Genomic DNA, 23,492 nt, shown 5'->3' with positions numbered 1-23,492 from the left:
AAGATAACTGTGTCCTGCTAGAGACATGCTGTATGTTTAGCATCTTGGGCCTCTGGGTCTCCCCAGAACTAAGACCTTTGACCCGAGTAAAGAGGCACTGACTTTTTAGTCCTGAGGTGCCTGGGACAATAGCATCAGTGTTTCTCATGATGCATGGGGCAGAAAAGCATGGGAATAACAGGAGTCATATTCTGCTGCTTCACGAGAGATGAAGCTCTACAGCCCAATGGTGGTGCTGGTGGTGGGGAAAATATTGGGCTTAGCTCATTTTTACAGAGTGTGCAGGGTCAGATGATTTCCTTAGTCTTACATTGCCCGCTTTCTCTGTCTTGCATTTTGGCTTTTGCTTTCTCCTCTCCCTTCCTATATCTTTGATATTGTTCCTGCCACCTGTCTCCTTTATTTCACTCTCTCAACCTTTTCCTCCTCCCTCTCCTTCTTTTGTTCTTGCTTCATGTGTATTCCTGCTGTGCACACTACTATGCTTTGGAGGAACCTGTGATGCATGTACCTGTGGCTCTATTCTTGAGCCCATCCAGGTACAGTTACATAAAAGTATACCTAGTATGAAGTCTCCGCTCTCTCAAATGGCTCTCTACTATTCTCTTCTGTCTTCTCCTTCCTTCTTTTTTGCAAGTAAAGACAGCAAGGCTCAGAGACACTTGAGGTAACTCACCATCAAATCAAAGCTGTATCACAAACCGAAGTTTGATAAACTCTGATACCACATCTGTTTTCTGTTTATATATAAATAAGACTAGAGTTCATATCCTTCAGTACACAGCAACATTGGTGAAGCCCTGTGGCCCTTTAGCATCTTGGCTTCAGTTTTCCCATAACAATAACCAGGGTCCTGTACTGTTCTGGGTCTCTGTTTTGTTCCCCACACTGTCTATGACATTCTTGTATTCCTGACTGTTGTCTACTTCCATTCACAGAGGTGGCTGATGGTCTATGCTGTGTGCTCACCACACCCTGCCTGGCACAGAACACACCTGCTCCAACAGCTCACCCTTCACCTTGCACCAGCCCTGGTTCACCTGTAACTTTGCGCCAGAAGACCTTTGACTGGAAGAGGGTATCCAGGTGTGTGTTTGTGTGTGTGTGTGTGTGTGCATGCAGATTGTGGGTACTCCTGGAACAAGAAAATTTATGAGCAAGCACCTGGCACTACTGATGCCTCTGTGGGCCCCATAAGGAAGAGCAAATTCTGAATTTGGTGAATACAACCTTGGTGTCACATAGCATATAGTGTCTATAGTTTTCACAAGCCTTCAACATTGCCAAAGTTCATTTTCAATGGGAAGCCCACATTTTTTTTTAACAGAACACGTCACCCTACTCTTTCTGATTATTAGAATCCAATACTGTAAAACATAAATAAATCTAGAATAAATTTATTATTTAGAATCTTCTTAGAAAGTTTAAACATTCCACTCAAATCTTAAGGTAACTCATTCTCTCTGAGAAAGAAAAAAATACTTCCACTAGTTTTTCTATTTACTTCATCAAGAGCTATTGAGTTTCCAGGTGTGTATGTGTGGGATGTAATCAGTGGGTATCTCATTAATTGGTCACAGATCCAGGTACCTCATGCATTAATTTAAAGCAAGTCAGAGATAAGAATTTCCTGAGACGGGAATGAAACAGTCATTTCTTATAAATACCATAAAGAGTATCATTAAGTTTTATCATGGAAAGTTTAAGCCACACGAAGAAACAGTGGCTTCAAAATCATACAGCCCATAAATGCAAGAAATGAAATTAAAACCAGCTAGCATAAACCTAACTTCCTCTCCTCTGTCCTCCCCTTCTTCCTCTTCTGTCTTTCCCATCTTTCCACATTCTTTGTCTCCATCACCTACTCTGTCCAACATCCCTCTCTTCTTCCACTTTCTTTCTCTGAATCTTTTAACGCACAGATTGCAAGAAGGTCCAGAGGGAGCAGAGAACCCACGTAGAGTGGATGAATCCCTTTTCAGCTATGGTCTTCGGGAAAGCATTGCATCTTACCTGTCCCTGACAAGTGATGACAACAGTTCCTTTGACCGGAAGAAGAAGAGTCTCTCCTTAATGTACACTGGCAGCAAACGCAAGAGTTCCTTTTTTTCAGCACCCCAGTACTTTGAAGATTAATGCCCTGGCTGGTGCACAAAAGATGAAGGCTTTGACTGTCATCTGGGAACTTAAGGAGGCCAGAGTTCCTCCTTGGTTACCTCAGGTCTTCCAGGAATCAAGGGAAATCACACAGAGACTGCCTTTACATACTGATCAGAGGAACTCTTCCCTGTTGTCTGATCAGTATTGAGGAGCCACATCATGTTTGAATCATGATGAAATGTGGCAGTGCTTCAGAGAACTGTGTGTATATGAGTGTGTGTATGTATAACAGAACACTCTTGCAAGAGTACTTGGAGACTGACTCCAGCTCGCAGTCTAAATGTCTTTCTCCAAGACCCTGTGGAGAGCATCCATCTGAGAAAGAACATGGGGAAGATGGCCTTCTTAGATCTCCAGAATGACCTCTACCTTGAACAAAACTACCTTTATAGGTCCAATGAGACCTTTGGGCTATGTCTCTTCTGTTTCTAAAGGAACAGTGACACTAAACAGTATTCAGAAGGGCTTAGAGCTCTGAGCCTAGTGGAATCTTCAGCATTCAGAGGTATGGAAGTCACGTGGGCAGGAGTAGATGGTCATGCTAAGACACAGGAGATTATAAGGTAGTGAGGGGCCAAACAGAAGAGGGAGGAGGCTGCTCTACTGCAAAAACTTTTCAGATCGACAGCCTTGACTCATCCAGCTGCTGTGGTTCTATACTCTAGAACCCCCATTCCTCATGCCAATCAGAAGATGCCTGGGTGAAATACTGTCCTGAGGTCAAATGGGAATAAACAAGGTATAAATGGAATTCCTTAATACTGGAGTTCCAGCTGGAGCACAGAGATAAGAAGAACAACAATATGTAACCCTGAATATGAAACAAGAGGAACCCTCACATACAATGGGCTGAGGACAAGTGAAGGTTACCCAGGTGTTCTTATTCCCATGGATCTACAAGGGATACAAGGCTTGTTGGACGAAGTAGATCAGAATTCTTAGGTGTTTGTTTGTTTGCTGCTGTTTTGTTTCATTTTTTTAAGGAAGCTGGTTGGCTTTAGAGAAATAATTTATCCTGTATATTTTCCTATAAGAAGGATTAGCATCTGCATGAATAAGAATGCCCCTTTCTGGGAAAGGGGGGCTGGAGAAGCTGAATGCTGCCATATATGATTGTGAGAGGTGAGAGAAAATCCACAGGGCATTCAGGGAAGAGAAGCCTCCATCCTGTCTCACACCTATATCTTGCTGGAATGTGAGTCAGGATAGCCATGGCTTATTCTTCTCTTTTTATCACAAGGATGCTTGATGAGAGAAATACATGTGGGATTTGTCATCCATTATATGCATTCCATATATCTGGGCTCAGCCTGCAGATGGCACAAGCATATGCCTTGACATGATATGACATATCATCAGATCTGGTGTTTTTACACCTAGAGGCACTGGTGATCTTCCAGGTCTTTTCCAAAGGCTATTTCAAAAATACTGCTCAGTGTGTGAGAAACAAATGTCACACAAGGTCAGCGACTTCTGCTATGAGGCCATGATCTCTGGCTCCCGATGTGTGTCTGTTCACTATCTTCGGTGCTGTTTTCTGTTGTGGTCAATGTGATTGGAACTTTGAGTAGCACTTGGGGGTACTTCTAAGTAGCAAGCATTACACTTTGCCAAATCATGTATTTATTCTTGATTAAAGTAAAACTAATACTTATTTAACCTTGGGCGAGTGACCTATGGGTTAAGAAGCATGAAAATGTCTCTCAGGAGTTTATAGCTATGGGTTTTGAATGAACAGGTCAACCAGAAAGACACACACACAATGGTCAGCAAGAGATACTGTTCTGGCTTGGGATCCGCATCTCACTTCCTGTGAGATGGGAGGGATCAAGAGGGAGAGTGGACTTCTAGAGATCACCATGACAATTATCTTCACATTATTTGTGGTATTTGAGCTATTCAGTCTCCTAAGAATTTCTTTGCACAAATGTTACCTGGATACCTATTCAACTTAACTGCTCGAGGCTTGTGGTTGTGGAGGTCTCCAGTGCCCCAGAGCAGGATGCCATTAACAAAGATGCACTTTCTGAGGAAGAGAGGTGTGCAGAAAATAGCATCTTCTGTGTAGCTATGACTCTTTAGATGGATGCTGAGGCAGAAGCAACAGCTAACTACACAAATATTTAGGAAGCACAGTTCAGGCCACAGGTCAGCAGGTGGGTTCTGTAGGCTTAAAGCCTCCAAGAGATCAAAGGGCTGCATGGCTGAGCCTGAGGGTCTACAACAATTAAAGCATCATTCAGAGGGAAGAGTCTAGAATCCCTGAAGGGATAGAGCTTAGCCTGGCTATGGGAGGAAAGCAGCTTTGGGAAGGATGTAAGTAGAAGAGTGATAACTGTGCACTAGGTCCTGGATGCTAGGTGCAAGGTGAATGTTGAAAAGTCCAGCATCATTTTGGGACCTAGTTCTAAGGGTGTAGAGCCTAAAAATAAAGAAAGTACCCCCAAAAAGTAGACAGTGCAGTCCCAGGCCCACACTCTACTTGGAAGGGAGGCTGTGGATGGTGTATCCCCATCTAGAAAAAAATCTGTGGAGGAAAACACAGGTTCATTTATGAGACATTCTCTATCATGGGATTCAGGTGATACCAATGAATTTGTGGAAATATTTTCATGGAGAGAAATGAGTTCAAGGAAAATTTTTGCTACACGTTGAAGCAAAATAAAATATAAGATGAGAATCGATTACATAATACTTCTTACAGAAAAAGCAGTCTAGGAAGAAGGCAGACAGCTTACATCCTGAAAATGCTACCTTTTTTCCCCTCACTATATTAAACAATCATTAAAGGTGCATTGTGGGCCACCATGAAAGAGGTGAGAAAAAAAATTCCCATGAATCTAAATTCTTGAAGAATTCTTGAGTAAAGAGAAACAGTGTTCGGAAAATGAGGAGCTTGGAGAAACCAACATTGTTCACATTTCAAAATGTGAAGTGCTGCTAATAAAATAGCAAGAGGGGATCTCGGTGCTGCAAGTACAGTGCATCTCAGAAGCAAAGACTGAGACACAATGAACTCAGCTTCGGACTGAAGAGCTCAGAGAAGGCGACACAATCCACAGGCACAGTAAAGCACAGAGTAGGTGTCAGAGATTTACTTTTAAATATAATGGCATAATGTAGATTTTACAGAGAAGTTTAATAGGTAACATGTAACGAATGAGATGAATAGGCAAATCCTTAGCCAACACAATCAAGAAAGATGGAGAATAAAGATGAGTTCAGTGAGTCTTGAGGGTAACATCTACTGAGGACCTTTAATACAAGCTATGGACCAACAGGGTCCTTCTTTTCACTCCATCCCTCTGATATCCACAGCATCCACTACTTGAACTCAGCCCTACTGATGAGGATTAGTTCATGTTGGGGTGGTAGAGAAGCTTCTATAAGAAACCACTGCCCTGAGTATAATACAAACACTATCCTAATTAAGGTTTCTATTGCTGTGAAGAAGTACCATGACCATGTCAACTCTTATAAATGGAAGCATATAACTGGGGCTGGCTTACAGTTCAGAGGTTTGTTGTTTATCATCATAGTGGGAAGCATGGGAGCATGCAAGCAGACATGGTGTTGGAGAGGAACTGAGAATTCTATATCTAGAACCACAGGCAGAAGGAAGAGAGAGTGAGCCTTGGCTCACTTCTGAAACCTCAAAGCCCACCCTCAGTGACACACTTTCTCCAAAAAGACCATATCTTCAACAGAGCTACACCTCCTAATCCTTTCAAATAATGCCACTCTGTGTGAGTCTATGGAGGGCATTTTCATTCAGACTATCACAGACACTCAGCTTCTCATAAAATGCTCTGAAAATAGAAGATATTGGCTTTGTCCTCCGGGCTGTTTTGTTGCTGGGTCTCTACGTCACTCCATCTGAGACATTGTTTGCTCCAAGAGTACAGAACTAAGCTAGTGTATACACCCAGCAGGCAAGACATTCAAATTAATGATAGAGGTAGGAATCTTTCTGAATCAGCTTGTTCCTGAACACAAGTATCAACCAACTGGAAAACACCATAAAAACTAATATGCCATTCACACAGCAACCAAATTATGGCACGTTAAGGGTCTCAACTCATGATTACACAGACTTCCATAGAAAAATTATCCAAAACCCTATGGAAAAAAAATCTAAGGACATTCAAATATTGTATTCACCATTCTGTTATCAGCCTAATTCATGGACCAATACTAGACATTACATTGATGTAGATCTACCCCTAAAATCAATAGATTAAATTCTATGAAATTATACTTAAATTCCCAGGAAAATTATTAGAACAAGACAATAAAGTCATTTTAAAGTCTGCCGAGAAATATCTATGCTTAAGATTGGCCATATCATTTAGAACAAGAACAACTGGAAGAGAACAGTCCCACTGTGGGACAAGCATCAACCAAAGGCAACAGTCTGTGAGACCATGTGACCATGTCAGAATCCTCTCACCCTCCTGGGTATTGGTTGTGGACTAAAACCCAGAAGTGATGCTGAGTGCTAAGAACCTGGTAAGATAATTAAAATCCAGAAAGAATGGACATATTTGGATATGATAGAATGTGACTCACACTTGTTAGGAAAATAACAATGTAAAGTCAGGCAAGAGGCTGGAGAGATTGCTCAGTGGTTAGAGCCACTGGCTGCTCTTCCAAAGAACCTGGGATCCATTTTTAGCACTTATGCCCTGGCTCACAGTTATCTGTAACTCTAGTTCTAGGGGTTCCAACACCCCCTCTGGCCTTCGAAGCCTTATGCCACAACAGATTCTTAATATATTGGGCAGTAGAATTAAACATACGGATTTTATGCAAAAAAAAAAATATATAAGGTTTTGCCCAAGGATCATTATCTAGGCCTACCTAGTCTTAGTTTGACCACTTTTTAGTACATCTTGTTTGTTGGTTGGTTTGTTTGTTTTTGAGACAGCCTTTTACTGTGTAGCCCTGGTTATCCTAGAACTCACTCTGTAGACCACACTGGCCTCAAATTCACAGAGATCCACCTGCCTCTGCCTCCCAAGTGCTGGGATTAAAGGGATATGTGACCCCATTTAGATGCTGAGAAAACTCTGTTACCACAGGAACAGTGTCATAATGAGAGATAATGGATGACTTGGATTTAAGTCTTTATTTCTTGTGAAGTCCCTTCTCTGCTATGTGTACTTTGGTAAGTTGCTGAAATTCTCTAAGCCTCAGAATTCTTACCTCCAGCTAGAAAGTAAAAAGTCCCCCTGTGCCAGTCAGTGGGAGGCATCTAAGATAAGATAATGAAACTGTTGTCAAGTACAGGACACTAAATATAGCCTATTAATTATCAGCACAGCAGCTTCTCTGGAGGGATGTGTCAACACTCCCAAGACCAGGGTTTGCAGAGAGCACTAGATCTTAGGAATAAGCCAGCAGCTCCCACCCCTTCCCCAAACATCTGTTGGTAAAGAGCACTATAAGAGCCATGAATCTATTGAAGCATGTCTATTTGCCCAGTTCCAAATAAGCTCACGTGATCCCATGGACTTCTGGGAGCAGTTGTACAAGCTGCTTCCAAATGTGTAAAACAGACGGAGCGGTTATTTTTAAATGCGCTGCCATTTGTTTCTGACATTCCCCAAACACTTAAAACTCCACAAAGAAAAGTCTGCCTTCTGGGCCCAGTGAAGGCATTCAAGTATCTCTAGGTCCTAAAAAGGGTCTGGTTGTTGACAGAGGCTGGGAAGAATAGCCTAGAGCACAAAAGACTGAATTTAACATCAAGTACTGGAAGATACTTATGTTCCAGGCTCTCATCACTTGTATATACTTCAAAATGAAACCAAGCTGGAAGAAGCATAAGAAAAGTATGTCAGGAAGGATCTGGCTCACAGGGATCCCTGGGTCCCTGAGAACACTAGGTTACCTGCTTATTTACTTGCACACTGTCTGCCTGTGTCATTGCATAGCACCTGCTTACTGCTAGGTGTACTGAGCCAGGCTCCCAGAGCCTATGGAGGGCAAGGCACACTAGCCACTCTTCTCCAGACATGGGACATGGAACAGAGGCTGACTTGACCCTGAAAATAATCAGTTTCTTGTGGAAATCAGGACAGGTGTTGTACAGGAAATATTTGGGCAACAGACACAATAGAAAAAGTTTAGTTCTGAGATAAAATCTGGAAGGTATTTTTAAATGATGAATGGGTAGGGGGAAAGGATGGGGGTGTTCTTTGCGAATAAAACCATAGAACAGGTATGAAAAAGCCCAAGGAATGGAAAATTCCCTGCATCTCAAAGAAGGAAACAGAGAGGCAAGTGGTTCTTCTCTGTGACAGGGACAGTGACAAGACCATCAAACACCAGTTATGGCCAAACAGCAAGATTTTCCTCCCTCATAATCAAAGGTATGGCTCTCGGAAGAGCTAAATGAGTCTGGAGTGTATAGTTATCTGGTTTAGAATTACTGGCAAGAGCAGGTCTATGCAGGATTATGCTCAAGGTTTTAATTTAAGTGGTCCTTCATCTTCGCTTGTTTCTGTGTGTGCATATGCATGTACAGGTGAATGCATGTGTGTCACTGTATGTGTAGGTACAATTGTGTGCGTGCACATGTGGAAGCCAGAGGAGAACCAGGGATGTCAGTCCTTAAGCACAAACCATTAGTTGTTGTTGTGTATTATAATTGTTTGACATAGGGTATTACACTAGCTTGGTTTTGCCAAGTAAACTAGGCTAGCCAGTGAGATCCAGAGATGGAGCTGTTTTTTCCTCCCCAGTGTTGGGAATATAAACATGTACTATCATATCCAACTTATTTACCTGATCCAGATTTTATGGATTTTTAAACACATGTTCTGAAGTTCATTGACTGAGACATTTCCCCAATACCTTGATCACTGAAGGCCTCACTACTTCTATGCCTGAAATACTCATGTCTCAAACTCTCTTCTTATTCAGTTCTAAGGGGAGCTTTCCAGGATGGGATCTCAAGCCAGTTTCCTGCCTTCTTTAAAAGCCTCCTAGAAGTACTGTAGCCAAAAGGAAAATAATGAGTGTCCATTGACAGATGGGTAGATGTATACACACATTGGTCTATCCCCACTATGGATTATTTTTCATATCTAGAGTATATTTATGAAATGTACTATATTCTTGGTGGACCTTAGAGATGGTATGCTCCATGAAATACAGAAATCATGAACACCCCATATTTTCACCAGCATGAGGTCCTAGAGTAGAGAAAGTCAGAAGGAGAAGAGAGAATTTCTGTGGTTTTGTGGAGAAGCAAGTACAGGGCTCACAATCAGTGGGTACTGAGTATCTATGTGAGATGATAAAAGGAGTTCTGCACCACCGTAGGAATAACGGTCACCCACACTTCAGAACATGTATTAAATAATCAATAAAATCTGAATCATGTAAAAAATTGGATATAGTAGTATATGCTTATACTCCCAGCACTGAGGAGGAGGAAACAGCTCCATCCCTGAGTCCCAATGTCCAGCTTAGCTTACTTGACAAGACCTAGCTTTAGAATGTCCTTAGTGCCACTGATCAAACTCTTAAGAATGGCTAGGAGCATAAGAGGAGATAAGCAGATAATTGGACAGATTCACAAGCAAAACCCCTTGGTAGTTTCCATGTGCTGAGGCAAACTCTAAGCTATACAACAGTCAAGCACCATTGTGGACACTGTCCGCACACTGTCGCTGTCACTAAGGCTCTGACTGTGGTTGCTGCTTCCACAGCGTTTAGCTTTTCACTCAGACATTCCCTGCAGGTCCAGGACCTTTCACACTGTTATCATCCTTATCCGTGTCACAGGCTTCTTTTCAAATGTCTCGTGATCCTCTAAAGTCTCTACCTTGTGTATGTTGTGTTTCTTGCCCTGGAACCTACAACCCTCCTGTTGGGGTGCGTCTGATTTATCATGACACTCCAGCATCTAACACAGTGTTGAGACCAGCCAGATTCTCTGTACAAGCAAAAGCTAATTCATGACAGAATAGCTCCTGATTTATCCGATTAGATAATTTCTTCCTTCTTGTCACCATCTAAATCAGTGAACCATTAGCAGCAGCAGCAGCAGCACCATTCCCACTCAGCAGGCATCTCAACCCACTGGATACAGTCCTGAGTAGTGAGTTCTCTTCATTGACAAGAACATTTAACCCCCAAAAGACTCCAGGGAACAGGGACATGCACCCATGTAGACTCTTCCACCCTAGAGGAAAGCAGTCAGGAAACCTGTGAGCCTCCTGCACCATACATGCCTGGAGTGATAGCCAGAGCAGGAGCAATAATAGCATGAGGAATGAGAGAAAAACAACTACAGCCAGTTAGTCTCCAAAGTCATGGAGATCTTTGAGTCGTACTGAAAGCAAGCCATGCCACTCACCATAAGCAGAGCCTTCCTGAAGAGCTGGAGCCTGGTAGGCTGGCTGATGAGAAGGTGTATGCTGGCCACATCAGCCCCACCACGGTCTGCTGCCAGTGTCACACGTTGAGGGTCCCCACCAAATGCTCCAATGTGGGTCTGTACCCAGGTTAGAGCTGCCACTTGGTCCAGCAGCCCCCAGTTGCCAGGTACTTCATCAGAGCCTGCAAAAAGAGGGATGCCATTAGCCTGTGTGCCCTAACAGCTTTAGAAGTTACAATCACAGTGCTATGTCAGAAACAAGGCTCCTTGTGGGGATTTGAGCTCCTGTCCTGGTCAATACCACAAGCTATAAACACAGGTGGGGATATTGTGAAGGACTTGGGCTTTGAAATCAAACTTAATCTGACTTGTCTTCGAGCTTTGGACTGACTAGCCAGGAGACTGGACACATCTCTGCTCTCTGAACCATGGCTTTCCCATCTGTTAGAGGACAGGCCAGTGTGCAGGAGTGGTATACATGAGCACTCTGCCTCAGAGCAGAGGCTATACATGTTCAGTTCCAGCCCAGAGAAGGCCATGATTTCCACTTGACGGCTTAGATCCCACTACAATTGAATTCATAATACAGAGGCTAGACCAGAACATGCAAAGAAGAACAGTCTTTCTTGTGCCTAATCTTCCGTGGCTTTAGAAGTGTGTCACCGAACCCATGTCTCTTTCCTATAACACAGAATTTAATAACTACTTGTTGAAGATGCATGTCATGTTAAATAAAATAACACACACACACACACACACACACACACACACACAAAATAACAAAAATATATACATCTCCTTAGCTCTTTTCAGACACCACAGTGTTCTTTGGTTGTTTCATGTTGCAATAACAGAGACTCCCTGTTGGTTTACTGCACTACTTGGTCTTCCAGTATCAGCCTGTGAACACTCGGCTTCACTCTGGTATCATCCGGAGTTCACACAGATCTTGGCTTCTCTGACTCTGCTCTTAAAAGCTGTCAGCTTGGCATGCCCTAGGATCACCTAGTACAGTAGTCTCTGGGTACAACTGTGAGCAAGTTTCTAGGCAGGCTTAGTTGAGGTGAGGGGACCAACACTGAATGAGGAAGGTGCCATCCCAAGAGCTGGGCTCTTGAGCTGAGTGAAAAGGAGAAAATGATCAGAGCATCCGTGTTCACTTCTCTGTGTCTGAGGGCAGGGACAGTGTTATCAGCGACCTTAAGTTCTTGCCATGATGATGGGCTATACTCTCAAAATGTGAGAGTGAGCCAGAGCAAACTCTGGCTTTCTTAAGGTACTTTTGTTAGATATATTGTCACAGCAAAGAGAAAAGGAAAGAACACGCACTCTGCAACACCCATCACCACGTGCATACAGGTATACACACAGCCCACATCTTCCTCAAGCTCAAGTTCTTCATGAGACATCACAGGTATGAATATGATTGAGGGGATTCCATGTAGAACAAGAAAGTATCAGAAAGACCCCATATTCTCAAGTAGGAAAGGTAGGAAAATCTTACATGCTGATTGCCTGAGCCAATATTTGCAAAGCTGAAGAGAACAGCAGCCCGGAGTACATAAATAACACAAACTACTCTTCCAGCTGTGGAGTTTTCTGTTCTCTTAAAATGCTTTTCATGTTCTGGGTCTGGTGAAGCTATTGGCAAACACTGCCCTCAGTGTGGCCTTTTCTGGATTGCTCCTGAGTTCCATTTGTCAAGATCAATGTGTTTGTTTCCTCTGGACCTCTGGGAGTCCAGGAGAACAGGGTGTTGAGTGAGTAAGAGCAAAGCCTGTGGGTCTAGGAAGTGACATCCACAGCCTGCATTGCCAGGAACAGTGTGAGAGGATCGTTCCTGACACTTGCTGCCTGTGTCAGCTTCCCTCCTCGTGATAAGGATTAATATCGATGTTAGGAGGTCTTTAGATTCTGGGGAAATAAGAACTGGGGTTCTTTAGTAAGATCTTCATCAAACAAGGATAAATCTGACTTCCTTCTGTGCCAGGTACTGTGCCAGGAATTGCTAAGGGCAGAAGGTAACCCTAGGGCACAGGTCCCAAACTTACAGTGCATACACTTCCCAATATACAGACTCTTTGGTGTCTACACCTCCCAGTGCATATTCCCCACAGGCACACAAAGGCAGGCAATCGGCCACTGTGCTGTGAAGGGTCTGCATCAAACTTGGCCTTCACTTGTCTGAAGCATAACAAATCGTCTAGATGCAAGAAACAAATGTGAGATCGAGTTGGAACTGAAATCCTAAGTCACAATTAGAACTCTTTGTCTTAAAAGTCAATCCAACTCCATAAACACTTTTGAGAATTTTATGACAAGTAGTACAGAGTGCAAGTGGTGATTTCCAGAACCCTCACCCACTCATTGCCATGGCATCAAATCTCCTGACTGTAGGCTCTCAAGGCCCGCCTCCTAGTCAGTCAGTCAGCTCCAGCAGGGCCCAGTGCTGCTCAGCACATGGGATGCTCCTTTGTAGCACTGTGCACTCAGGATCCTGATCCATCTATACATGTACACACACACACACACACACACACACACACACACACACACACTCACACACACACCAGAACTGGCTCACAGAGGGAGGCAAATGCCAAGTGGAGACTTTCTGGATATCATGTTGTTGTTATGTTTGTGCCTTCTTTCCCTGTTCTGGCTCACACTTCCAGGTGCCCAGCCTTCTGGACAGGACCACCCAGTATATATCTACCTGTCCCTTTATTACATGAATGGCTTTCATCTGTTTCTTCAACAACTCCAGAGGGACCCAACAGGACCGAGTCTTGTCCATGGACTCCAGTGGGAAGTAGAAAGGCACAGGCCTTGATGAAATTCTGACTCTAACACTTGACTCAAACAGGGGCCCTGGGAAGACTGCTTAGTGTCCATGCATTTTGCTTCTCTCCATGTGTAAAGAGAGGGTGATTGCAGAACCTGCTTCATTCAGTCCTGTTGATGAGCAACTTAATGTCTATAACAGGACTGCCCTGAAGTAGGCATCAAAGTTATGCTTTTGTTCTGATATGCAGTTGAACATGTTGAGACCTAGAAAATATCTTCCAGGTTAAATGACAGCACAAGAGGATGCTCTTAGCAGGGCCAACTTTATCTTCAGAGCAGACATAGCTGCAGTGAGGGCATACCCATTGTACACTATGAGACTGTTTCACTGACTAGAGAAGATACAAGACCTTCTAACAGGCCCAGAGTGCCTGGTGACTGAGGTCATGCCAGTGTGTGGTTACTATGGCAGATGGTCTTCCATCTGGCTCCTGGTTCAGAGCACAACTGCTCTGTTCCTATCCTACCAAGGGCCTGGAGGTCCATTTTCTACCCTGTCTCCCTCTTCCCTGTACTCAGTATTCAAGGGCCCCGACTTGGTACTTTGCCAGAAGAGAAGGCAATAGGATTCAAAGTAGAGGAAATGGGTTTCCCTTATCTACCTGCAATCTTCTCCCTGGGTAAATCTAAGGGGAAGCAAAATATAACAGACCCAGAAGCTCTGGGATGAGGGAGGTACCCTGCAACCAAGGGTCAAGTGAATAAAGTACAAGGGATTGCCTTCCAGGTTAAATGACAGCACAAGAGGAAGCATGATGAACAAGGTGTCCAGAGTAATTTCCAAACCTCTGAGAAGCCATTCTAAGAAGCCAGAGTTTCTCATTGCTGCTGTCTGAGTAGCAAAGCCAAGTTAAAACTTAGTCTGCCACTGTCTGTAGATGATCTGCGAGCACTTGGCCTCTCTAAGCCTTGATTTTTCTCCTGGAAAATGGCATGGCAGACAAGCATTAGTGCTGCCTCAGGACTGAGAAAATCCAGTCAGAATGTTTAGTAAACAGAAGTCCTCTGAAGTGTAATTTTTTCCCTCCAATGGATAGCTTTTTAGTTTAGTTTTTTTTTTTCTCTCCAAATGATCTAGTAGCACTGATGTAAGTCAGAAAGGACTGAGTGTTCTGGAACCTTCAGTGATTTTCCCTCAAATGCCTACCTCAGAGGTCAAAATGAGTCTGCCCGTTGAGAAGGGTATGAATTCTAAAGAAGATTTCACTCCCTGAAATCCTAATTCCCCCCAGGATAGAGGACATATGGAAAGTCACTCTGCTGTCTAGTGAAGTCTTAAGCCAAAGTCAGCTATGTCTGGAAAGAGCTCTCAGGGGCCAGCTTCAGTCAGCTAAGCCCTGAATATCACTTAAAGCTCCTGAGAAACAGTTTGTGTTTGACTGGAGGACAGGAAACCCAACAGGAATTTTTCCTTTTTAAAAGAGAAAGTTAATAATTGAGCAATTCTCTGCATTGCAGAAAAACTTGCACAATATCCGATATTGTATACAACCTTCGCTCCGCACACTACCCAGCATCCGTCAGAGGATGGAGAATAAAGAAGACTCCATTCACACCCATGGCTCTCAGCTGAACCTATTGCGCCAAGCCTAGACCTAAAGCTGCCTTTTGGTAGCATCCCTGTCAAGATAAGATGCTCTGCACTAACTACTGACTGCCGAGTAGGCCAGCCGAGCACGTCTTTTTTTTTTCTTTCTTTTTTTGTTTTGTTTTGGTTTTTTGTTTTTTTTGAGACAGGGTTTCTCTGTGTAGTCCTGGCTGTCCTGGAACTCACTCTGTAGACCAGGCTGGCCTCGAACTCAGAAATCCGCCTGCCTCTGCCTCCCAAGTGCTAGGATTAAAGGCGTGCGCCACCACTGCCTGGCAGCCGAGGACTTCTTCTGGGTCTTTTAAGACCTCACAGCAAATGGTCCCCCTGGCTCATCCCACCCACCCACATTTTTTCTGGTCCTCCTGTCTTTTACCTGTCTTCCCGGGACTAAAAGGAGATCCTTAAAAATCAGTGATGAGGTTCCCCCCCCCCCATCTATACTCAAGGACTTTACAAACCTCTTGAATGCACTATCTTCCTTAGCTCTGAAAGTTGAGGAAAGCTATTCCTATTTAAAGAAGAGGGATCTCACACACTGAGAAAGGGAGGTTGGTCGAAGGTCATACTGACCATGAGAGCCAGTACTGGCCTTAGATCTTCAGATTCCAATGCCCAACCCTCTTCACCGATGACCAACACTGTCCACTGCTGCTATCACAGAGGTCTATGTAGGTAGATAAGGGAACATAGAAGGTATTTGTCCTGGGCCAGGACTCTCTTTTTCCTAAGTGGTTGGGAGTAGAAGGTATGACTAGGAGCAAAAATTCACAGTGAAACTAGAATACTTCCTCTTTTAAGCAAAAGGTCTTAGTTATCTCTTATAGTGATGGAAGGCTCATTGCCCTGCCCATCACATCAACAGTTCACCTGAACTCAGGAAGCCGAAGACCCCCAATCTGTAGTTAGCAGTGACTACGATGATGTTGCCAACCGCAGCTAGGATGGAGCCATCAATGGTCAGCTGCCCGCCACTGCCTTCCATCTCCATGGTATTGTGGAAGAACACCAGAACTGAGGCATTGGAGACCTGAAGGGGTTAGAGAAAGCGAAGAGGTTGAAGTTGAGCTTGTAAGAGGGGCAACCACCATTCTTGAAAACAGACTCTGAGCCCACACTAGTCTTCTTGCTGGCTCTGCCTTGGTACACATTTAACCCTAGCCAAGGGGATGACTTTTCCTCCAAATTCATATACTGATGCCTAAACCCATAGCTCAGAAAGCCATCATACTTGGAGACCTGATTGTGGTTCTATATGTGAACTCTGATCCCATAAGAACAGTGTCCATTTAAGAAGAAGGAATTTGTACACAGGCATATACAAGGGAGAAGCGTGCCGAGTGCTACCTAACAAGTGACAGGGAGAGGGGCATCCCCATGGCCTTTGATCTTGAACTTCAAGCTTTGAGAATGTTAAGAAAAGCAGGTAAGTGTGGCTCAAGCTGCCTGACTGTGGAAGTCTGTGGTGTCAGCTCTAAGGAGTTACTGTCCCCCATTCCATGGGTAGGAGAACGGAGGCTCTGCTGATGTTTCACAATGTGTAGGGGTAGGATCCACACTCAGTACAGACCTAGAGATCTACTTCCTCCCTGGTCTGATCCTGGTCTATTTCAGAAGACTTCCTTCCTGGTCCTTGGGACAAGTCTTAAATGTCAAGGCCTGGTCTCTCCTTCATCATATTCTGAGGCATTTACCTTGGTGAAACTCTATCCCAAGATCTCTACTGTGTGAGAGGATGGATTCTCCAGGCAGGCTTTTTTTTTAGACCTCACAGAAGCCTAGCTCTGACACTCAGCCTCATTGTCCCAGGGTCTGTGGAATAGGGCAGAGTAACCCCCAGCTCCACCCTGCCCCAAAGCTGAGTAGCTGTACTGGTAACAGGCCAGGAAGGGGATGATCCAGTTGGCTGTAGTTATCCACTATTGATAACATGGGGTTCATTCAGCCTCTGTGGTCATTGCAGTTCAAAGCATCCACAGACTAGGGCCTCCTCTTCAGGACCCGTCAATTGTGTGTACAGGTCCCACATTGCTGGGAACAACTCCCCTTCCTGAAGGTCTTGATGGGGCTATAACAATGGCTTAACACAATCAGCAAAATACCCGCAGGATAGGTGGGGGAGGAAGCAATAGTTTCAGAGTCAAGAGACAAGGCTCATTCTCCACTCAGTCCAGTGGCCCACCCATGTCCTTATATCAGCTAGTTCTTATTAGCTTAAAGATGGCAAATCCACCTATTTTATCTTCTTATGGATGAGGTCATATGTATAAAATGTTCGTATGAGGCATTCACCCCTAAACTCTAGCCCCAAGCAGCCTGCTGTAATTATTCCCCTGCTGAGTGACCTTGGAGCATTCCAGACCGATCCCCCCCACCCCTGTCCTCTCACCTGTAAGAGTGATTAAGGTTTCTGAGAGGGGCTGGGAGGCCTGCAATCACACTGCAGACAGGCCACCACTTCCCCTATTTATCCTCTTTCCACCATGTCAGTAGCTATGCCCAAGTGGCCGTCGTTTCTCTTCACTTCCAGTCTGAGTCCCTCGTTTCTTCAATTGTGGTCTTACCGTGCCAGTGTACCACGCCACTCTAATACCCCAGCGCTATGGCCTTTCCCAAGGGACCATAAAGTCTCAGACCGGCACCAACATATGAAGATTTAATTCTCACAGGAGCTTTGAGAGCAGGAGCCATGCTACTTTTCTTCCCTCCCTCAAAGTTGCTACCTTGGGGGTCATAGAACCTGAGCTGCCTTCTGTAAGACACGAATGGAGTGGAAGCCAGAAGGGATGTGATTTCCAGGATTTAACTGAGTATGGTAGGTGTGTAGTATGACCAGCTCTGGGCAGAACAGAACCTTATCACCCCCTTTATTCAAGGCTCCATAATTCTGTGCTGTGGCTAAAGAGAGCATTCATGCCTGTGCTCACTGAGACCAGCAGGCTATGTCTGATCCAAGATACAGTTTACTCTCACAGCTAGTGAGCCAGAGGGAAGAAGGCTGGCAGTCACACCACGTTCCCTGAGTGTTGTTACCAGTCTTCCTGCTTCCCTTTTCTCTCATGGGCTGTGGTTCGCCAATCACTCATTCATAAGACAGCAGTGGCTTCTTAAGCAGATGCAGGAAGTTAGATCACAGTCTAACACTTCATCTTCATACACCTTACATGGGAGCCTTCTTGGGAAGCTCTAGGGGCCACCTGTTCAAGTTTGACCCTCACAAGGGAGCTCAGTGCCTCTAAGGATAATGGTTTAGGAGCACAGGTCCCATAGAGCCCAGGGAAGGTGGGAACGGTGCTGCCAAAGGATTCATCAGACAACACAGCAAGTGCTTCTTCACTCACCAGGTTCTCAGGGACAAACACGTTGAGATACAAACAGTCTTCACTGATTTGTGGAGGTGTGGGGGTACGGGTACCTGGCTGCCAGCAGCTGGCCCTGCAGAAATAAGGCACAGAATTTTCAGAGAAATAGCAAGGGGATCTGCTGTCCTTCCCTATCCTCCAAAACCACTTCTTGTGGCCAGAGTGAAAGGCCTGGTTTTTCTGTAACTCTGTAGCAGTCAGGAAGCTCCAGGTCATAGATATGGCCAGAAAGTAGCAGTGTGTCTATGAGCTTCTCTGGCCATATGCCTGTGGAGAAATTTGCCATTCAGAAGTAAACATGACTGCCAGAGACCAAGGCCAGAGAAAGTGATGGAGAGCTGGCAGGACCTTGGTTCTTATCACATTACACAAACTTTGCCCTCAGAACAGATGTAAGACCCACCTTCCACATCGGAGAAGAGGATTGGCTGTCCCCTTGTTTAAAAGCTCATCTTGGATCTCCTCTGATAATCACATAAGTATCATCTACCCAAGGCCACTTGATTCATCTCCCAAGAGTTGCCAGTGCTAAGCTCTCTAGGTACTGTCTCCCCAGGATCTGGGCGATCACCTACCTCTTCTGCCTATACATCTTAGTATAGAAAAGCTCTTTAATTAGTGCCTCTGGGCTTGGGGTTTCCTACTGTGGGGCCAACTCGACTCTATCACAACTCCCTTTGCCACTCCACTAAGGTGATCCTCATCGTCTTTACTACAGGGCTTCAGGAGCCCTCATCCTATACTTCTAGGGATAGGCACCTACTCGACAGCCAGAGTCACACAGCACAAGGAAAACACTTCTCTTGAGGACAGAGCCATGAGGCCCAAGGAGGAATGTAGGTGGCAGAGGTACCTAGTGCCTACATTCCGAAGAACTAAGTTACTTCTCTCATAAAATACTACAGTATTATTCATCATGTGTCAATGTTTAACATGAAAGGATTGATGAAAAGAAATAAGATCTGAGTGAAGAGCTCAGGAAAGGGGAAGGAGAAAGAGAGCTCCTTACACTCTTCTAGTTGGGACAGGTACTCTTAAATTTTTTTCATTGACCCATTACTCTTCCCCTGATGATGAATTTCCAATTCCATTAAGTTACCAGGCAGTACACATATAGTCTCAAGTACTCAGGAGGCTGAGTTAGGAAGACATCAAGTTCATGGCCAGCCTGGAACTACACAGTGAGATCCTATCTCGGAAAGAAAGAAAAAAGAATAACGGAAGGAAAGAGGTCAAGAAAAGAAAAAAAAAAGAGAAAGCACCTTGTGTACATCAGATGTTGTTGCCTTTGACAACTATAAGACTGGTGTGATGCATGTGGGCACTTCAGGCCTGCCTCATATGAATCTACTCCAGATTCTCCCACAGCCTCAAGTTCCTGCACAAAAATGGCTAAGGAGACTTAAGCAGAGCCACGTTGATAAATGCAGCACTTCCTTGGCATTGGGTTCCAGAATAACTGCTTGGAACAGAACACACAGGTTTTTCAGCAAATGGCCTGCCTCTAAGTACAGTAGCACTGACCCATTGAAACTGGGCACCTGTGTCACCCTAGTGTTATCTAATGAAATGCAGTCCCGTATTTTGTTTTAACTAGAATATTGGCTATGCCATGATAGATTAGACCAAGATAGGCATTTTCTGGGGTATTCACCAAAATAGTGCCACTTGTTCCATACCTTGGCTTGGTGGCATCCCAGGAGCCTGTCCAATTCAAGACCTCTGGTGCCCGGAAGCGGTTGTCTGCCAAGGGTGGGGCAGCATATGGAACTCCAAGGAAATGGTACACTTGCTTCCAGGCAGTGCCCACCTTGACGACCTGAGACCCACCCCGAAGCTGGCCAAAGGAATCAATTCGTACAGAAGGTGTGGATGTTACATCAGATTGGATCAAAGGGATTCCTGGTGAGTAGGCAAGGGCAGAGGGATAGACAGACAGTGAGAACTGGCATTCCAGATAGTATTCAGCAAGAAGACAAATATCCCTGTAGTTTGAATGAACTTTAAAAGGTCAGTGGTTCATTTGCATCCATAGTTAAGGATTGGCCAAGGTTAGCATTCAGTGTCAACACCACCAAGTATGACTAGTAATAGCAGAAGCTGTTCCATGAGGCACAAAGCACCTGCAAGGGCCTTTTGATTCCTGTTTATGAACTGTCTCCTGCATTCTTCTGATGTTCCCAAAGAGTAGGTGCTAACCCACACCTGGGAGCCTAGAATGGGACACTTGGGCCCACAGTAAGAGACCATCAACCTCAGTTAAAAACCTACTGTGGTATGAGTTAGAGCTCCAGACAGAAATAGGACAGACAGGTTTTCTAGTAGGGCCTCGGGCACAAGTCCTGACTGAAATTATTCCCAACAACTGTAATTAAGGGTCTTAGGTATTTGTCTAGGACTGTGGCTGATAATATGGCCAAGATTTCTTCTGCTTCATGGAAGTAGCTGTATGCCATGGGCTGGACATATGCTAGGGCAAGAGCAAGAGCGCAAACACCACCTCAGCTGGGCATCGAGCATGCTTCCCACTGATGGCTGTCTGGTGCTGCCTGCTCAGGCTGTCTGCAAGCACAAACTCAGGAAACATGCCAAATGGCTAGCAGTCCCTTCGAACCCTTGCAGACATACTGGATTCTTCCCAACTGCCTTTTATTTAATCACGGGACTGCCTTGACTGGTGACGGTACTCTGTTTCACAGGTGCAGGTGTGCGCACTCCTCCTCAGCACATGAAGATCCACAGAACTTCAGCCCTGGACTAACAGTGAGGCACCTAATTTGTTTCTTAAAGCCCAATCTTAATTTCTCAGAACTCCCACATAGATTAGCTACACTGTTGGCTGAATATCCTGGTAAAAATGAATACAGCTCAACGCTGTAATATCAACTTGGAGATAAACGATAAGACCAGGAACCTACAATAGCATTGAATATCTTTAATAATGGTATATAGTTATGAAGCCTATTATGTTTTTCATATGACGCTTTCTAGAGAAAATGTGTGATTCTGCTTCAGAATGACAGGTACAGCCAGCACCTCAATAGCCATGCATTTCCTCAGTGTGTTTGGTAGGGCAGGTCTTCTACGCAGTCTCTGGCTCATGCTTCCTGGCTCACAGCTCTTTACAGATATCCTTGGTGATAGGTTTATATCTTCCCCCTGGCTGTGGCCTGAATGCCTGGCATATACTGTGAATGACCTATGAATAATTTGTTTATATGCAGTGCTGGGGGTAGAACCCACCTTGTGCATTCTAGATAAGCAGTCTACTACTAAGCTATAGCTCCAACCCTGGATGATTTTAAACACAAGTGAGCTTAAACTAGTTCCCCCTGAGCATTTATGATCTACTTGTTAGGCGGGGTGGGTCTGAGGTAGAGGCTGGCAGTGGGAGACAGATCTGCCCCTAGATTCCTCCCCTTCTGCCATCACAAGCTGTGTGAAGTCAGAGAAGTCATCAACTTCTCTGTGCCACACAGTGCTGATCTCTGACAGGAGGAGAAGGTGCCAGTCCTGCAGGCAAGATAAGGTATGAAGCAAGAGCTTTCCTAACCACACAGCATTAACAAAACACAACACATTTAATTATCTTATGAAATTCAAAGAATTTCTGTGATCAAAGAATAAATGTGATAGAGAAATGGAAATTCATCCAACCTCCCTTATTTCACCCAGGAGAATGCTATCTAGCCAGCAACCTTTGGCCAAGTTTTCCTTAAGAGTTTCAAAACCACTTCCCTCCAAGCCACCAACCAAATATCCTTCCCAGCCATCTCCAGCCCCAAGACATGGCTGCAAAGGCTCAGTCCAAGGCTCAGTCCGAGGCTCACCCGACTTCCGGTAGATGTAGGCAGCCTCTTCATGGAGCAGAAGCCAGCAAGTATGGCTCCGTAGACTGTGCATGCAGCTCTGTATATCAGGATAGAATACACATCTCACAACCCCAGGCTGGATCTGCAGGGTAGTGATAAGGCAGTCCTGGTGACGGGAACATTCTGGAGAACACACAAAGAAAAAGAGGCTTAGACTCAGAGCCACTATCTCATTCAGGCAACTATGTATTGATACTACCAAGCATGCAGCCATCCATTTATTCATGCACCTATCTATCCATGTACCTTACTATACATATATCCAATCATCTATCTTATTCATTCATCCACAAAGTTATCCACCATCCAACCATCCTATCCCACCATACATCCATCAACATGTATGTCCATCCTCCCATCTATCTATCTACTCTTCTATTCATTATAGAAGATCTCATTCATAAATTCTGTACACTGAGCCAGGGCTGAGAATAAAACAGTGGTGGTAGAAACTTAACCCTCCATCAAGATATTTTACACAAATGGCCAGTTTCTGTTAGTTCAATCATCTCATAAACGTGTTCTTTTCATTCACTTGCTTAAAGACAGTTCCATAGGTTCCCATGGGCTTCATATTCAACTTAACCCTCTATATTTCATCTCCTGGTACCTTCCTCAGATCTGTCACCTATGGCCTCCTCTCATCTTCCTTAGCCTGTGACGTGCTCGTCAGGATCTGTCTTGAACTATGTCTTTTCCTGTACAGCCATGTGCTTTCCAACACAGTTTAATCTATTTTCTGATATTCAATGCTGAGAATGGCTCTGGAAATGGGGCAGCTTCTCTGGACTGGCTGAGCTGTATAAGCTCTGCCTTTTATTCAAAGCCTAGTCTCTGAATGTCCGGAGCAGGGTAGTACACAACTTGTACATGGCAGTATAGCCTTCACTTCTCCATTTGTGTATGTCAATAGGGTTCAGAACTCAGTGTGCAAATTTTAACTGAACTTAGTCACTCTCAGAAAGGGAAAAAACTTTGTGGAATATTAGAATTGTGTGATGATCTAGTTATTATATAGATATCACCAATGACTAGAGACTCTAAAGAAATTTGCATCTGAGGATGATTGTGCCAATAGATCACTCTTTAAATTGCTTTAAAGGCATTTCTTATTGTTTTCCCATAGGTCTTGGCTTTGTCCCAGGAGCCTGTCCAGGGTGCACACACTTTCTCTCAATGAGAGACCACCTGTTATCTAAGGGCACCACCTGACTCCATGTACCTCTTTTTTTTCTTACCTTCACGATAATCACATTTCTGTCTGCTGATCTTCT

At 44.4% G+C, this 23,492-nt stretch overlaps 2 protein-coding genes across 3 annotated transcripts in view; one reads left to right on the top strand and one right to left on the bottom strand.

Moving 5' to 3' along the window:
- Sla (Src like adaptor) overlaps positions 1-4,840 on the top strand; it is a 33,159-nt gene extending 28,319 nt beyond the window's left edge. For both annotated transcript variants that reach the window (XM_034516554.2, XM_034516552.2), the window contains 2 exons: positions 939-1,086; positions 1,923-4,840. In XM_034516554.2, coding sequence (XP_034372445.1) covers positions 939-1,086; positions 1,923-2,136 — 362 coding nt within the window. In that variant the 3' untranslated portion in view covers positions 2,137-4,840. The remainder of the gene's footprint in view (positions 1-938; positions 1,087-1,922) is intronic.
- The window catches only part of Tg (thyroglobulin), a 178,488-nt gene that overhangs the window by 64,380 nt on the left and 90,616 nt on the right, over positions 1-23,492 (bottom strand). Inside the window, exons 37-41 of the mRNA XM_034516550.2 lie at positions 22,177-22,341; positions 20,026-20,248; positions 18,326-18,419; positions 15,855-16,014; positions 10,529-10,731 (exon numbers count right to left, since the gene is read on the bottom strand). Of these exons, the coding sequence (XP_034372441.2) occupies positions 10,529-10,731; positions 15,855-16,014; positions 18,326-18,419; positions 20,026-20,248; positions 22,177-22,341 (845 nt within the window). The remainder of the gene's footprint in view (positions 1-10,528; positions 10,732-15,854; positions 16,015-18,325; positions 18,420-20,025; positions 20,249-22,176; positions 22,342-23,492) is intronic.

Source organism: Arvicanthis niloticus, chromosome 13 (assembly GCF_011762505.2).
Source record: "Arvicanthis niloticus isolate mArvNil1 chromosome 13, mArvNil1.pat.X, whole genome shotgun sequence".
Lineage (NCBI taxonomy): Eukaryota > Metazoa > Chordata > Mammalia > Rodentia > Muridae > Arvicanthis > Arvicanthis niloticus.
Note: the sequence above shows the minus strand (reverse complement) of the source record. Positions and strands in the feature narration are given on the sequence as shown.